The sequence below is a fragment of the Mandrillus leucophaeus genome, unplaced genomic scaffold, assembly GCF_000951045.1.
Source record: "Mandrillus leucophaeus isolate KB7577 unplaced genomic scaffold, Mleu.le_1.0 Scaffold76, whole genome shotgun sequence".
Taxonomy (NCBI): domain Eukaryota; kingdom Metazoa; phylum Chordata; class Mammalia; order Primates; family Cercopithecidae; genus Mandrillus; species Mandrillus leucophaeus.
In genome coordinates, this window is record NW_012108252.1 from 4,719,670 (window position 1) to 4,736,066 (window position 16,397).

General features: G+C 47.7%; 1 protein-coding gene across 1 annotated transcript in view; it reads right to left on the bottom strand.

Moving 5' to 3' along the window:
* The window catches only part of EPB41L4B (erythrocyte membrane protein band 4.1 like 4B), a 179,941-nt gene that overhangs the window by 6,930 nt on the left and 156,614 nt on the right, over positions 1-16,397 (bottom strand). The window contains exons 21-24 of the mRNA XM_011966377.1: positions 15,333-15,510; positions 13,380-13,457; positions 6,576-6,692; positions 3,833-3,901 (exon numbers count right to left, since the gene is read on the bottom strand). Of these exons, the coding sequence (XP_011821767.1) occupies positions 3,833-3,901; positions 6,576-6,692; positions 13,380-13,457; positions 15,333-15,510 (442 nt within the window). The remainder of the gene's footprint in view (positions 1-3,832; positions 3,902-6,575; positions 6,693-13,379; positions 13,458-15,332; positions 15,511-16,397) is intronic.

The window sequence follows — 16,397 nt, forward strand, 5'->3', positions numbered from 1 at the left end:
AAAAAAAAAAAAAAGCCAGCTTCACTAAAGAATGACCTTGAAGAAGCAGTAAAAATTACTTATATTATTAAATCTCAACCCTAAATATCTTGTCTTTTTTATATTTGTTGAATAAGGAAATGAATGAGTGAATGAATGAACAAGCTTTCACTGGAACAAAGCAGGTAACAGAAGGACAGAGCCAGTTTAGAAAGAAGCATGTGGAGCAGAAATCTGGCCAGAGTCAGGCAGGGGTCCCCACCCTAGATGGACCAATGTACTCGGCTGAGTATCAGCAGAGACCCAGTTAATAGGCCTGAATACAAAGTAGAAACTGGTTTCAGGATCAAGCAAGAGCCCAGCTGTTGAAACCCAGCTCCATCAATGCTAGATCAATGGCCAGACCAACTTTGTGCAGAGCTTCCCAGCGCTGCTAAACAACCCCTGTCACTGTGATAGGTCTGGAGGCCTGTGGAGAGGCCAAACCTGCAGCAAGTTCAAGTGTCATGATCGTGGCAGGAAGGAGATGAGAACACTACACACAGGGGTGAGAAAATTGAGAAGCTGAAGCCCATGAGCCTGGCTTCTGTTACCACCCAGCTGTCACTGCCTCCCTAGTCATTGTTTCCAGTCTAGTCCACTCTCTTGAGTTACAGACTTGGATTTCCAACTGCCCATTCATTGTATCCACTCGGATGTTTCAAAGGCATTTCTAATCCATCATGGCCAAAGGCAAACTCATCTCCCCCAACCAAGTCTTTTTCCAAGTTTCCTTATCTCAGTGAATGGACCCACTGTCCATCCACATTCTGCAAATCAGAAATCTGGGAACCATTTCTGACCCTCTCTCTGCCTCATCTAATCCTGTATCTTACCAGCTTCCTAAATATCTTCCCTATCTGTGCACTTCTCTCCACCTCCACCAACAAAACCACTCTGGGTCAAGCTCTCAGCTCTCTCTCCCTTAAGCCACTGTCCTGCGTTTCCAGGCTACTGTCCTGAATCCACTCTGCCTGGATGCCACTGTCCTCCCACTGTGATCACAGGGATCCCTTCCAAGTGCATCTGCCCTGTCACTGCCCTGCTCAAAGTCCCTCAAAGATTTCCCGTTGCTCCTAGGATGGAGATCAGAATCCCTACTGTGGCCTACAAGGCCAGCATAGTTGTGCCCCTCCAGTTTTGTCACCACCTACATCTCCTTCCTCCTCTCTCACCCAGCTCCACTTGCTTTCCGCATCCCAGTCCCACTGGCCTGCTTTTCAGTCCCTTGAATGTGTGATGATCCCGCCCACCCTGGGGGTCTGGCTCATGCTGTTCCCTCTGCCTGCTCCAGCTGTCTTCGAGCCACTCTTGCTCAGTTCTTCAAAGTTCCAGCGTGGTTTCTGTCATTGGCTTCCTGCTCCATTTTGGCCCCCAGCTTTCAGGAAGGGCTTCCCTGAGTGTCTCACAGCACTGCCAAGGCTGGGCAGAAGGCCAGAGTGCCCCACTACGGCCAACCGAGGGAGGTGGAGCCGGAGCTTCCAGCTGGGGAGCTGTGTCCAGCAAGACTGCAGGGAGCCAGGATGAGTGTCAGGGAAATAGCATCTAACATCCTGGCAGAGCCCCGTGTCTCTGCCCTCTCATTCTTAAAAGGCAGATGCTGGAAGCAGCTCATGACCCTAGAAATGGACTGTTCTAGGAACCTGTTTTTCCCTCTGCCTGCCCTGCTGGACACCTTCCCACCTCTGCTCATCCTCTGAAACTTGAATCAGTCACTGCTCTCTCCCTCCCTATGTGGTTGAAGCCATGTGGGGTAGTGGCCATCATCCATCTCATAAGGCTGCACTTAGAGCTACCCTTTGCCACCCACAGCCCACTTCACAGATCTTCCAGATGGCACAGAAACCCTTTGGAAGGAGCTTCAGGGATCATGGAAATTGGAAGCTCTGGTTCCTGGGAGGAGGACAGAGTGAGAGGAAGGAGGAGTGGACCCCAGACTCCTCACTTCTGCTCCATCTAATTACTCAATATACAGTGAGTTTCTGCAGAAGCTTTCATTTAAAGAATGAGTTGAGCCCTGAAAAGAAGCATGAACATTATCAAACTCTCTCATTTTGCAGATGAGGAAACTACAGCATTTAAGCATTTGGCAGAATTTTTTAAAAAATCAAGTCAGGGTCTCACTCTGTTGCCCAAGCTGGAGTCCAGTGGTGCAGTCATAGATCACTGCAGCCTCAGCCTCCTGGGCTCCAGAGATCCTCCCACCTCAGCCTCCTGGGTAGCTGAGACTACAGGCGGCTAATTTATTATTATTATTATTATTATTTTGTAGAGACAGGGTCTCGCTATGTTGCCCAGGCTGATCTCGAACTCCTGGTCTCAAGCAGTCCTCCCACCTCAGCCTCCTAAAGTGCTGGGATTATGGGCATGAGCCACTGTGCCTAGCCTTGGCAGAATAAATAAGCTGCCCAGTGACACCCAGAGAGGTGGTGACAAGAAGTCTGTTGTCAGGACGACTTGTTCTTGTTTGTCACACCACCCTGCCTCTCCAGCCTTGAGAAATAACAATCATGCCTGACAGGTGTGGGATGTTTTATGGTTAGTAAAACACTTTCAGATTCTTGGTCCCTTTTGATCCTTGCCCCAACAGGATATGAGGAGGATATTCTTATTACTACTTTCACCTTAAGTAAGAAGAAGGGAAAGGCACGGTGGCTCATGCCTATACTCCCAGCACGTTGGGAGGCCAAGGTAGGAGGATCACTTGAGTCCAGGAATTCAAGACCTGCCTAGGCAACATAGTGAGACCTCATCTCTAAAAGCAAAAAAGAAAAAGCTGCTGGTGGTCAGGGTGGTAAAGTGACCTACCTAAGACCATACCAGTATCAAGATCCAACCCAAAAGAATTGAAAACAGGTGTTCAGACAGATACATGTACACATATATGCATAACAGCACTATTCACAATAGCCAAAAGGTGAAAACAACCCCAAAACCCTCCAAAAATGAGTGGATAAACAAATTGCAGTATACAGATACAATGGAATAATATTCCATCATAAAAATAAATGAGGCTGGGCACGGTGACTCATGCCTATAATTCCAACACTTGGGAGGCTGAGGCGGGTGGATCACCTGAGGTCAGGAGTTTGAGACCAGCCTGGCCAACATGATGAAACCCCATCTCTACTAAAAATACAAAAATTAGCCAGGCGTGGTGGCAGGCACCTGTAATCCCAGCTACTCAGGAGGCTGAGGCAGGAGAAATGCCTGAACCCAGGAGGCGGAGGTTGCAGTGAGCCAAGATCATGCCACCACACTCTAGCCTGGGCAACAGAATGGATCTCAATCCATCTCAAAAACAAACAAACAAACAAAAAAAGAAATGAAGTATTGACACATGCGTGGATGAACCTCACATACATTATGCTAAGTGAAAAAGGCCAGTCACAAAAGGTCACATATGATACAATTCCATTTATACGAAACATCCAGACTAGGTAAATCCACAGACACAGAGTGCAGACTGGAGGTTGCTAGCCAGTAGGAACAAGGGGAAAATGAGGAGGAACTATTTAATGGGTGTGAGGTTTTTGGAGGATGCAATAAAAATGTCCTGGAACTGACAGAAGTGGTCATTGCACAGCACTATGAATGTACCATTACTGAATTGTCACTTTAAAATGGTTAATTTTATGTCAATGTCACATCAATAAAATAGAGGCCGACTGCAAATTCAAGTTTCTTCCCAACCTCACAGAGTTCAACGGTGATCAAAAGAAGCAGTTGACCTTGCTGTCTGGCATCCCACAGAAAAGCACATCACATGGGAACAAGGGTTTAAAATGCACATCTGTTTTCTGGATCTACTTACAGTAAACTGTGGCCCTGTGGTGAAAGTATCAGGAAACGGGTTCATTGTATCAGCCGGGAATGTTTTTATCTTCAAAAGAGAGAAAGACAAGGGGGTTACCATCAGATTAGAAAACAAAGTTTTGCAATCTTTGGCAGAGCACCTTTAAAACAGAACTGAAGGATTCAGGGGTGCCCCGCGGAGCCTTCATCACTCATATAAGGGCACACAGAAAGGGTCCCTCAGGAGTGTGGGCTGGTGGTTGTATCTGTGCCTGGCGTTGGACTGCAGGGTGGGGCTCAGCAGGGATGGCAGCCTGGAGTCTCGTGTTCCTAGCGTGCCCCCACACTTGCCTCGCCCTGGAGCTGCCTTCAGCGGTATCTGCTTGGCCTTCCAGGCCTGACTCATAAAAAGCCACAATCAAGGTGGATAATGAGGGAGTCAGAGCTGCCTGGGGTGGCTTCTGATGACTTCTCCATAGCTGTGGGAATGTCCTAGAGGCTGCTGAGAGGTCACATTCTGGGACACAGTCTCTCACAGCAGCAGGGTACAAGAAGGCTCGGCTAATTAAGCCAGAAAATATTCCCTGTCTAATCACTTCAGTTACTGGACTCCCTGTACGCTTTGGCCAATAGAGGGAGACCTCAGGGAAACCCACAGAAGCATGGGAGAATCCTGCCCCCACAGCCTTTGGGAACAGAAGGCTTGGTGCACAAAGATGCCCAGTGCCAGGAGTACCTGTGGTACTGAGCTAGTCTGAAAGAGGCCAGATGAACAGCTGATGAGGCAGTGGTGGCAAAAAAGACTTGACTTCCATGTCTTTCTCTTTGGTCATTTTGTCTTTGGCCTCCTAGAGGCCTTGGGAAATTGGAGGGCTTATTTTTTCAAACCAGCCGAGGGTATGCCATCAGGCCCAGGGGCCTGATGACTCTGGCATTAGCTTTGTGTCCAATTCCTGGGGCACAGAAACTGTCTGCACACCTGCTGAAGAATGCATACCATACCACCCGCCAGCAGAGGGCTGCAGGCAAGACACTAAGGCCACCACTGCTCAGGGGGCAGCCAGCTTTGTGTGTCTCGAGGTCTTGCCTGTGGACACTGGGATAGCTACTCGATGCTCTTGAGTTGGTCCAATGGGAGGGTGAGGCAGGGATGAGGAAGAACACATTAGCTCAGACCCTAATCAGCCAAGCTTTTCTGAATGGGTAAAGCAGGTCTCCCCCATGTGGGGATGACAATATCCTTGCCATGTGTACTGAGACATCCAGCCCAAGCCTCCTCCCCTTCCCCCAAATTTCTTTGGTCTCTTTACACATCTCAAAATTGCCAGAATAGGCCTGAAATTGCCTTTTGACTCAGGTATGAGAAGGACTCTTGGGGTGAAGTCTTGGGGTACATTCTCCTCTTGTTGCCTATTGGGTCAGCATGATGCTCTGAGACAAATGTCCTAGTGGAAAGTAATAGATAAATTCTCAGACCATCATGAGGCAGAGAGGGAAAGTGGTTTATTTATTTATTTTTTGAGACAGAGTCTTACTCTGTTGCCCAGGCTGGAGTGCAGTGGTGTGATCTCAGCTTACTGCAACCTCCGCCTCCCAGGTTCAAGTGATTCTCTTGCCTCAGCCTTCTGAGTAGCTGGGATTGCAGGCATGTGCCACAATGCCCAGCTAACTTTCGTATTTTTAGTAGAGTTGGAGTTTCACATGTTGGCCAGGCTGGACTCGAACTCCTAACCTCAGGTGATCTGCCTGCCTCAGCCTCCCAAAGTGCTGGGACTACAGGTGTGAGCCATTGTGCCCTGCCAGAAAGTGGTATTATTGCTATTAAAGAAAGGTGAAAGTTAACAACCTCAAAGAATTATTTTATACCTGCTGTAAATAAGAAAAATATATTTCAACAATTACACCCTGTGTTGCTAAGGCTGCAAAAAGCAGAGTCACCCTCTTCTGATGGCACTATCCGTTAGCACAACCACTTTAGAAAGGCGGCAAAAGCCAAAATCACAATATTTAATCCAGCAGGGTCTAGCCTAAGAAAATAAAATTCCTGATGCAAAAAGCTATACGTGTTCTCCTGAAGAGTGACAAACTGGGAACAAAGCACACGTCCTGCAGTAAAGAATGTGTTAGGTAAATGGTAGACCATTCACTTGATGAAATACAAACAGTCATATAATGTGGCAACAAGAACAAGATAGAAACAACATAGCAGCGTTAAGTGAAAAGAGAAAAACAGGAGAGAATATGGTTACTATGATTTAACTATGTAAAATTATGAATGATATGAACAGAAGGAAATATATAAAAATGACAAAAAATCATGCTAAATTGGGATGACGGGTAATTTCGTTCACATTGCTAGGTAGCACTCCCATTATATCATTAGCTTGATAAATAGCAGAAGACGACAAGTTTAATGAAGTTTTATTTTCAATAGAAATGCAACTTAAGGGTCCATCTGGTGAGTACCAAAGCATATATTTCTCTCTGGGGAAAGCATCTATGCTGATCAAAATTCTAGGAAAACAAACTTTTCTTGATTCTTGAGACCTAGAGGCGAAGGGGGCTCCACAGCTTCGTGTTCCAATCTGACCAGGGCCAGCTGGACTGCAAATCCTCCATCCATCTGGAGTGAGGGCACCTGTCGACGGGCTCTTCCCGAGATCTGGGGCTTCTGCACGCCCACCCAGGCATCCACCTCGCCTGGTGGCTCCTGCCCACCTCACCTCTCCTGGCCAGGCCCCTCTCCCTGCCAGGGTACCTACCAGCCTCGTTTTGATTGGAGGGTACATGCAAACTCCAGTGGTCTCTTCCTTCATGGGGAGAGAGAGTGGAGGAGAACAGCGAGAGTGGGCACAGTGGGGGTTGCTGGCGGGCTCTGCCTGCTCACGAGGAGAGGAGAGAAGGGGAGGAGGAGGTGGCAAGAGAGGGGGAGGAGGAAGAGGAGATAGGGGAAGGGAAAGGAGAGAAAGACAGCACAGTGCAAGACAGATCTGGCGACTCCAGACTGTTCTCAAGCCAGCCTCACCCACAGCCTACTTCCAGCCTCTGGCCAACTGGCTTCTGGTCCCACCCTCCACCCTCTCTCTCAGCCTTCTTTTCTCCTTTCTGTCTTTCATCAGTTTTCTCCATCATCTGAGCAGATGACACACCAAGACCCCATTCCCAGGCCTGGTAGGTAGAGGCTGTCTCCTGTACCAACTGCATAGGACAGGTAGTGGTTTCTTGGCATGCGGTTGAGGGTTCTGAAGCATTGTCCAGGCCAAGCCAGAAAGACAGCCAGGATGAATTAGGGATGTGAGCCATGGAGGAAATGAGGAGTGGCCACACACTTGAAGCATTTGCCTTCCATGCTCAGTGCCCCCCTGCACTCTGCTGAACAAGGGCACACACTGTGTGAGTGGATATCAACAGAGGGCACCAGGAAAGAAATATATCATGGGGAAAAACATATAGTTTAATTTCTTTTTCTTTCTTTTTTTTTTTTTGAGACTCTCTCTGTCACTCAGGTTGGAGTGCAGTGTCATGATCTCAGCTCACTGCAACCTTTGCCTCTTGGGTTCAAGCGATTCTCCTGCCTCAGCCCCCCAAGTAGCTGGGACTACAGGTATGCGCCACCATGCCCAGCTAATTTTGTGTTTTTAATGGAGATGGGGTTTCACCATGTTGGCCAGGCTGGTCTCAAACTCCTGACCTCAAGTGATCCACCCGCCTCGGCCTCCCAAACTGTTGGGATTACAGGTGTGAGCCACCATGTCATATTTTTTTAAGAGACAGGGTCTTGCTCTGTCACCCAGGCTGGAGTGCAGTCGTGTGATCATAGCTCATGGCAGCCTTAAAATCCTGGGCTCAAGCGATCCTCCTGCCTCAGCCTCCTGAGTAGCTGGGACTACAGACATGTGCCACCATGCCTGGCTAATATTTTAATTTTTCTTTTTTATAGAGGCAACGTCTCACTATGTTGCCCAGGCTGGTCTTAAACTCCTGGCCTCCAGAGAACCCCCACCTCCTCGGTCTCCCACAGTACTGGGATTACAGGCATGATCCATTGTGCCCAGCTGTAACATATAGTTTAGGATTTCATATGTCTTGGCTTTTTGTTATCTGTGTTCAGAAAACAAACTGACTCTGTCTGACCCATAACAAGATGCATGGGCCCAGTCGTGGCATCTCGTTAATTACTGGGACACCCTGCTACTTAGCTGGAAAATACCAAACATTGTGAAAAAAGTGCCACATCCTTTGGGATATGCAGGGTTCTCCACCTTATCCTTGAATAGCACCATGCGACCAGCAGAGGTCAAACAGCCTGTACTGGTGAGGATGAGGTTGGCGGACAGAGGATGCTTGAGGTTAGGAGAGGGAACCACGGACAGGGTTATTTTGGGTTTCAGGGAGGGACCATTTGCTTCAGAGAACAAATACACACATCTTTTAGCTCAAGAGAGTTTCCTTAAATAGTTGATATCATCCTGCTGTGAAGAATAAAATACAGCCCCTGGGTAAGTTTCATGGAAAAATGATCAAGAAAATTGCCAGCCTCTTTTCCATCTCCAAAGTGATCTAACTCTGTCCTCTTTACAATTGTGCAGTCCTGGACAATTTCCAAAGGGCTTTTTACAACTATTATTGCACAATGGTCTTCATGATGGCCTATTTTACTATTCAAATCTGGGAGATGTAGAAATTGCGTTTGCAAAGTCTAAGTCCGTGGTTCATTTTGTTGACTGTTTCTAAATCTAGTTTTTAGTCAAGTGAATTCATCTGAATCACCTGCAGTTAACTTTTACCAGACTACTTAAAACCCTCCTGCTGTTCTCTGTGGACCTCAGGATACATCCTGCAGAAAGCGGTCTCCCCGCTGCCCTCAGGAACAGTTCCCACCACTGCGCAGGGCATCCACGCTTCTCCCCGCTGCCCTCAGGAACAGTTCCCACCACTGCCCAGGGCATCCACGCTCCAACCAGAACCAGCTACATCAGGGACCCCAGGCCACTGGGTCTTTTCTCCTCTGATGACAGCAGGCACGCAATAGGTATTTTTTGAAGAAAATAAAAGCTGGCACAAATGACCGAGAAACATGGCCACACTGCCTAGAAGCTAAAATGTGTCCTGGCCACCAGGGTCCCAACTGAAGAACATAATGAGCACCTTAAGGCTTTGCCCAGCATTTGACTTTCATGGTAAAGAAGTGTTGATCCATCGCACAAGCCTTTCTGACCTTTCTAAATATGCATCTGATTGGATTGAAACAAAAGAACATCCTGGGGCTCCCACACTCTGGACTGTTGGTAAGTGAGAAGGAAATAAGATAACACATGGAATTGAATGCTATTTTGAAATACCACTTAATTTTTTTCTGCTGGTATTTCCTTTCTTCCTTGGGTCTTTTCTGCAGGCAAGCAGCTACATTCTTCTGTACATGCTTGGCTTTTGAGTTCAAAATCTGACTCTTGGGGAAACAGAAAGATTCTCGGCATAGATAAAGGATGATGAAAATGTGTAAGGCTTCTTCATCATCCAGATAGGAGAAGAGATGGCTAGTTTGACCGCTGGAGAAAAAAGTCAGAGGGAAAGGGAGAAGGAATAGACATTAGTGAGTACTGAGCAAAGGGGCCCTGTGCAACTTTCTCCTTACACTGAGGCCAGGAAGCAGGGATTGAAGAGCAGCAAGAACTAGTCCCACCAACACCCTCAGATAGAGCTGAGGAGATGGCAAGCCCCAGGACAGGATGGCCCCAGAACAGAATGTTGTCCAACAGGTACAGAGTCACACGTCCTGGCAGGACAGTGATCTCCACCCACCCCAAACAGCCACGAAAGAACCAGAGGCCTAGATGTATTAGTGAACAGATGACAACATAGACCAAGTAGATTTCTCTCCACCTCCCTGTGCCCTAGGGAACACAGCTAAAATCACAGAAGAGGCACCCTAATTTGATTTGAGATTCAGCTTTAGCGCTGCTGGTAAAATTAAGTTCAAAATAAAAGTAAGTTATTGCAGCAGATGGAAACTCCCTTCTAACACCCAACCCGGGGCCTGTTTCTATGCCCTACACAGCCTTCCTCTGGCCAGGGCCCTGTCCTCCCTGACACATGAACTTTTGACTAACATGTCATGGCCCAGAAGGGATCTGGGTGCTAATTGGCTCTGCTTTGCAGTTGGGTGAGTGGTTCATGAAGCATGGGGATCAGAGAGGGACGAGCCCCAGAAAGAAAGAGTCAAGAACACAGAAAGCATAGGTGTGGATGGTCTGTGTTACCTGGGGAGAGAAGCTAGCATGGCAGACTTGGAGTAGGGACTCTGCATTCTAGGGTCAACATCACTAATGCATCAATGTACCCTCCCCCAACTTCCCTCACTCCATCAACACCAATGCCCCCAAGCACCTGCTCACATTCACACCCTAAAGAAAATACCAACTGGAGAGCAGGTGCTGTCTTGACTCACTTGCCTCCTTCCCTTCTCACCCACGTACTCTACCTCTTACAACCCAGGCAGAAACTCAGATCTGATTATGAACTCTGATGCAGAATCGGAAATGGAAAGACGTGAAGCTGCAAAGGTTCTAAGGCTTAAGATTGCTAAATTGAGCTACCTAATAAAAGAGCTGGGGATTACAGCAGAAAAGGTTTGGGAAAAGGAGGGGGGAAAAGCTACAAAAATGAAGTTGGAAAGAGTGCTTCTTTGCGGAGAGTTTGAGAATGAAAGTCCCTGGAGTCAAGCAGGAATGTAAGAGAATAGAAGAAAAGGCAGAAAGAGATCAAGATGTGTTATAGGAGGTGTTAATTTAATATTATTTAATGACTTTTTGAAAGATGCCTGTTCCAGATTGAACCTTTTTATTACTCTGGGCCCTTTGGACTGTGCTTCTTTGAAAACCACTCTACACAGAGACCAGCCACAAGTATCAAGAGTGATAAAAAGCAATAAGGCTTATGCTAGTTCTTTTTTTTTTTTTAATTTGTTTTTGGAGATGGAGTTTCGCTCTTGTCTCCCAGGCTGGAGTGCAATGGCGTGATCTCGGCTCACTACAACCTCTGCCTCCTGGGGTCAAGTGATTCTCCTGCCTCAGCCTCCCAAGTAGCTGGGATTACAGATGTGTGCCACCACGCCTGGCTAGTTTTCATATTATCAGTAGAGATGGGGTTTCACCATGTTGGCCAGGCTGGTCTTGAATTCCTGACCTCAGGTGATCCACACGCCTTGGCATCTTGAAGTGCTGAGGTTACAGGAATAATACCACCATGCCTGGCTTTTTTTTTTTTTTTAGATGGACTCCCGCTTTGTTGTCCAGGCTGGAGTGCAGTGGTGCGACCTTCGCTCACTGCAACCTCTGCCTCCCACATTCAAGCAATTCTCCTGCCTCAGCCTCCTGTGTAGCTGGGATTACAGGCACATACTACCATGCCCAGCTAGGGTTATGTTAGTTCTGATAGTGTCCTGGTGGAACATTGCTGAATGAAGGCAAGATCTCCAGTTCCCTGTCAGTCCAGCACTGGGGCTAGGGACCAGGATAGTGATGGGGCCTCAGGAGTCTCAGCCAGTAGGAGACAGGGGGCTAGAGATAGGCTGTAAGCTTGGCAAATGACTGCATGGAAAAAGTATTCACCAAGGAGGGGTTATTCACTGCCTGTGTGATGAGTAGCACCCGGGAAGTTCTTACATTCATGCCTGTAAAGGGCTGCTTTCTCTTCGGTGGGAAATGCTGACGGGAAGGCCCAGAGAGAGCAGCCAGAGGCAAAGGCACAGGGCTGGTGGCAAAATAACCATAGTTCATCCAGGCTGAGTCTCTCAGACCAAGGTACTTGAGCACTTCCCCTCCTCATGCTCCACTCAGCAACTCTGAGGACCAAACCTGGGCTGACAGCTTGGAGACTGTCCCAGGGCTGCACCACAGTTCAGGCTGAGACCAGGGCATCTGACCCGCTTTGAGGAAGGGGACTGGCTAACAGGGAAAGAGAGAGACACATCCTGGATTGGGCCATCTGCCACTGGAATGGCAGCCCAGGGTCTAGGTTCTAGAACTGGCTTGGATACACACTTGCTATGTGACTTGGGACAAGTGTCTGCCCCTGTCTGGGCCTTGGTTTTCCCATCTGTATGTGAAGGACTGGATGAGATGGTCCCAACGCATTGTTCCAGCTGATAGGCTGGGGCCATTTAGTTGAGGAAACCCTGGTCACAAGTCAGGCATGGGGGTTACCCTTGCCTCCCTCTACTTCTGGCTCCTTCCTCCCATGGATAAGGAAGCCCCTCTGTAGCCCTCATCCACAGCATCCAAGACACTGACTTGTGGAGGTGGGCCTGGTCCCCTGAGATAGAGATCTCTCCATCACCCTACCAACAGGTGGGAGAGCTGCTGCTTGCATTTCTGATGCTGGGGGAAGGAGATGGAGGGAAGAGGACCAAAGGGAGAAGCAGGAGTCCCGTCTTCCCCTCTAGGACCCTTTGGCACTCATGGAAACAGGATTCTGGAACAAAGGAAGGTCAAGGCCCATGGTACCAAGGAAAGCCCAAAATGGAGGAAGCTCTTGCCAAAAAGCCAGAGAAGGCCTGAGTACATGCACTCACGCCTCAAAGGATGCTTTGTCCTGAGGACACACATTCACTGCAAACTTCAGCTGTGAAATGTTGGCTGTGTCTCAGTGCAGTACAAGGACCTCAGCTGTCCCATGCCTGGGCAGTGAAACAGGCCTATACCCATTTCATAGCTAAGTTGGAGGTACCCTGAGATGTGAGCAGCATGTCTTGGGGAGAGAGAATGAGCTTCCTGTTCCTGAAGGGGTGCAAGCAGAGGCTGGACAGTCATTTGGCAGGCATCACCCCTCAGATCACGGCATCTCCGATTCTCTGCCAGATGCTGCTTCCTTTCTAATCTCAGCTTATTTGGTTCAAACAAAGAAAAGACCATTTAAATGTATAAGTAATTAAATCTACAAGCTGGACCTGCAACACAATGATCCCTAAGGAATCTCATCACTCTTGTCAAAAGCCACCATGTATTCTTTTTGGAAACTGACCCTAATTCTCAGACCCACTAGGCCCTTTACTTGTCCCCTGAAAAGGGTTTCTCACCTGCAGGAGTCCCATAAGGGATGCCATCCCTAAGGGGAGACCTGTATGCAGAGGATGGAAGATGGCAGGAGGTGCGAGGGGCCTGGAAAGCTGGGGTGTGGCCTTGAGCCAGTGCTTCAGACCAGATGGATCGTCAGAAGCAACAGCAAGAGATTCCCTACGGGTGGGCATGCAGGGCGCAGTCCAGGAAGCCAAGAAGCCGAGACCAAAACACCGAGGAGCCCTATAACTCTCGAAGTGCAGTAGACAGGCACGGGCAGGACTCCCACAACTATCTTCGGAGCAAAGGGAGCACTCCTTCCTCCCTCAAGGGCTCTAGAGGTGGAGGGACCCACAGTGCCTGACCCCTGGATAAAAGCTGATCCCTGAGCCTCCAGGACAAGAGGAAGAGGCTCCTCAACAGCAATGCCCACCTCTGTCCATCCGTCCCACTGCCAAGATGTTTCTATGGTCTGTGGCTTTTCTGGTTTTAGCAAAATAGGAAGTTTACCAGAGGAGTGGCTTCTGTGAAATCCATCAGAAGATCACCTGGCTCCAGGGTAAAGGCACCTCCTCGGTCAGAGGGGCTCTAGGGAGACAGACAAAAACACCCCGGTTAGAGACAGCACTGCGTCAATGATGAAGTTCACCAGAAAAGAGAGACAGAGGTTCCCAGTCTCTCCTCTACGCTGATCTCATTAGCGTGACAATCCCCTTGTATTTCCCTAGCCAAGTAGTATACCAAATGTTGAGACTGCACCCCAGTTTTTTCATTGGCAGAAGTAGACATGATGTGGGGAGCTGTCCCTTTCAGAGCTGCAGGCAGCTTTTCTTAAGTGCTCTTAGTGCTGTTTGACTGGTCTTTTGGAGGAAAAACACTTGAAAGAGTCCTCTGAATATACAAAGAGAGAGCAAAGACTTTGTCTTAGATTAAGAGGATCAAATCCAGGGTCCTCCAGGAGCTAAACTGATCTGCACATTAAGAGCAATGGTCTTCATGGCAGGTGATGGCACGTGGAGTATTATGGTGCTTGCTTTTGGAAAACATTTTGTTCTCCTGCTCTGGGGTCTTAGCTGCATGGATGGCCTCGAGGTCTTTTAAGGCAGAGAAAATAAGTCCCATCAACGTGGTGCAAGCAAGGCCCCAAAGAGAGAGATGGCCAGGAGAGGGAGCCCTGTGGCCTTTGGTAGGATGCCACTTGCGTCCCTTTCACACCACCCCAACTCCCTTCTGTTTTGTAAATGTTTCTTTCAGCCTGGTTTTAACCACAGTGTGGGATATGTGACAGGAGCCTGTGTCCACACCTGAGACAAAGTTGTACAGGGGGCTCCACACAGTGGAGGATAATCCAGGCTAAGATGCCACGAGGTGATCTATAGAGAAGCAGAGAACCTCGGTCTTGGCCAGTCGCTTGCTGAGCGCTCCAGCCAGGTTTCTGTGCAGAACACCTAAGCAGAGATATTTCCAGAGACACCTAGGGAAGGGACCAGGTGAAAGACTGGCCTTGGTAATGCAGGAGGTGGCCCTGGACCCTTATTCTTTAGCTGTCACCAGGAATTGTGATACCTGAAGCTGCAAAAGCCTCAGGCATCCAGTTTGCATGAGCACTTTAACCTCCACCGGACCTGATGCCAGCCAGGGCAAGATAGCAGATCTTATTCCCATGTTTAAGAGGAAGAAACTGAGGCCTGAAGAAATAAAAGTTTTGGAAGTGAGTGCTGTGGCTTATGAATGGAAGAGCTGAGAACAGCCTCTGAAGCTCCGGTCTTGCCTTCAGGGTACCTGCCTCATGCACACACCTTTTCTCCATGTAGTTGCATAGACCACTGCAACCTCTGACTTGTATCCACTTGGATAGCAATAGGTTCAACTGTATTTGGACTAATTGCCAAAGAGTGATTGTAGCTAGAGGTCTCTCAAGGAAAACCAAGAAAAATATCTTGTGTAAAGCCTTTATCATAGCCCGTTCACATCTCAGGCAATTTCCTGAAATTTCAAACCAGCAAATGGAATACTATTTCCTATCTTCAAACTACAAATACCAGCTATATGACATAAGGAAAGGGATGGGGACACTTCTGTTTTTGCTCCTCCAAACTGTTCACTATGGTTGGGGGGAATCATTTCTCTCTATCTTCACAGTGGACTAATAGCTTATTATAGAGATGAGATTCTAAATGAAAATTGCCCTCAAAAATCTCTTACATTGCAATTAAAGTACAATGAACCTGATTTTATATTTCACTTATTCTCTCGCAAACGGTTGGTTTGTATTTTGGGGTCAAGTTATATAAAAACATGTTCTGGTTGTTGCTGTTGTTTTATGAGTACACACAACTGATTATGCAAAATTTAAATTTGATCATGCAAAAATGAAATACATGCACCAGATGCTCCTCAGTAAATTGATACTGAACTCCCAGCAAGTGTGGCTGCTTGCCAGGGCTTTCCACCCCACACTACCTTGGCCCCGGGGGACAGCTGGCCTTTGCCTTCTGACTTGTGAGGCGAGCTGACATTCTGGACCTTGGGAGACGGCAGCGGCACGGAGACTTGTGTGGCGGCAGTTGTGGTGTTTGTGGTTGTAGCTGTGGTCACTCCCACTGCCTCGGCCAGGTCTGGAGGGAGGTCGTCTTCATCACTGCGGTTACTAAAAGCACATGAAGCTCTGCTCATTACAATAATAAACAGGCTGTGAGGAGTGGACGGAGGATGGGCAGGGGTGGGAAGACCAGGGATGGGGATTGGGGGTTCCCAAACAGATGTCCACCAGATGTCCATCTTGCAGGATCCAATACTCTTTTTTGCCAAAACAAATTTGGGCTGAATTTTCTGTCATTTGCCAGGGTGTTGTTTTGTTTTGTTTTGGTGGTAAAATATACACAATATGATATTTATCATTTTAACTGCTTATAAATATAAAATTCAGTGGCATTAAATGCATTCAAAATATTGTGCAACCATCGCCACTATCCGTCCCCAAAACTTTTTCATCAGTGACAACAGAAACTCTGTATTGATATTGAATGATTACTCCCCAAGCCCCTCCCTGCAGCCTCTGGTAACATCAATTCCACTTTCTGTCCCAATGAATTTGCCTATTCTAGGAACCTCATATAAGTGGAATCACACACTCTGTGTTCCTCTATGTCTGGCTTATTTCAGTCACCATAATATTTTTAAGGTTCATCCACATTGTAGCATATATCAAAATTTCATTTCTTTTTATGATACAAAAACTCCATTATATGGATATACCACATTCTGTTTATCCATTCATCTGTTGATGGACACTTGGCTTGTTTCTACTCTTTTGGCTATTATAAATAATGCTGCCACGAACATGGGTTGTACAAAGATCTGTTTCACTCTCTGCTTTAAGGGTGGTGAAGGGGACTCCAGGCCACTGTCCCTAAGGATCTGCTGTGTACAGCTTCTGGAGCCACCCTTGCATAGGGGTTGTAATTTAGAATGATGGCTGAGCTCAAGAATGTAGATACAAGACCCATGACAGACAGGCACCAATGC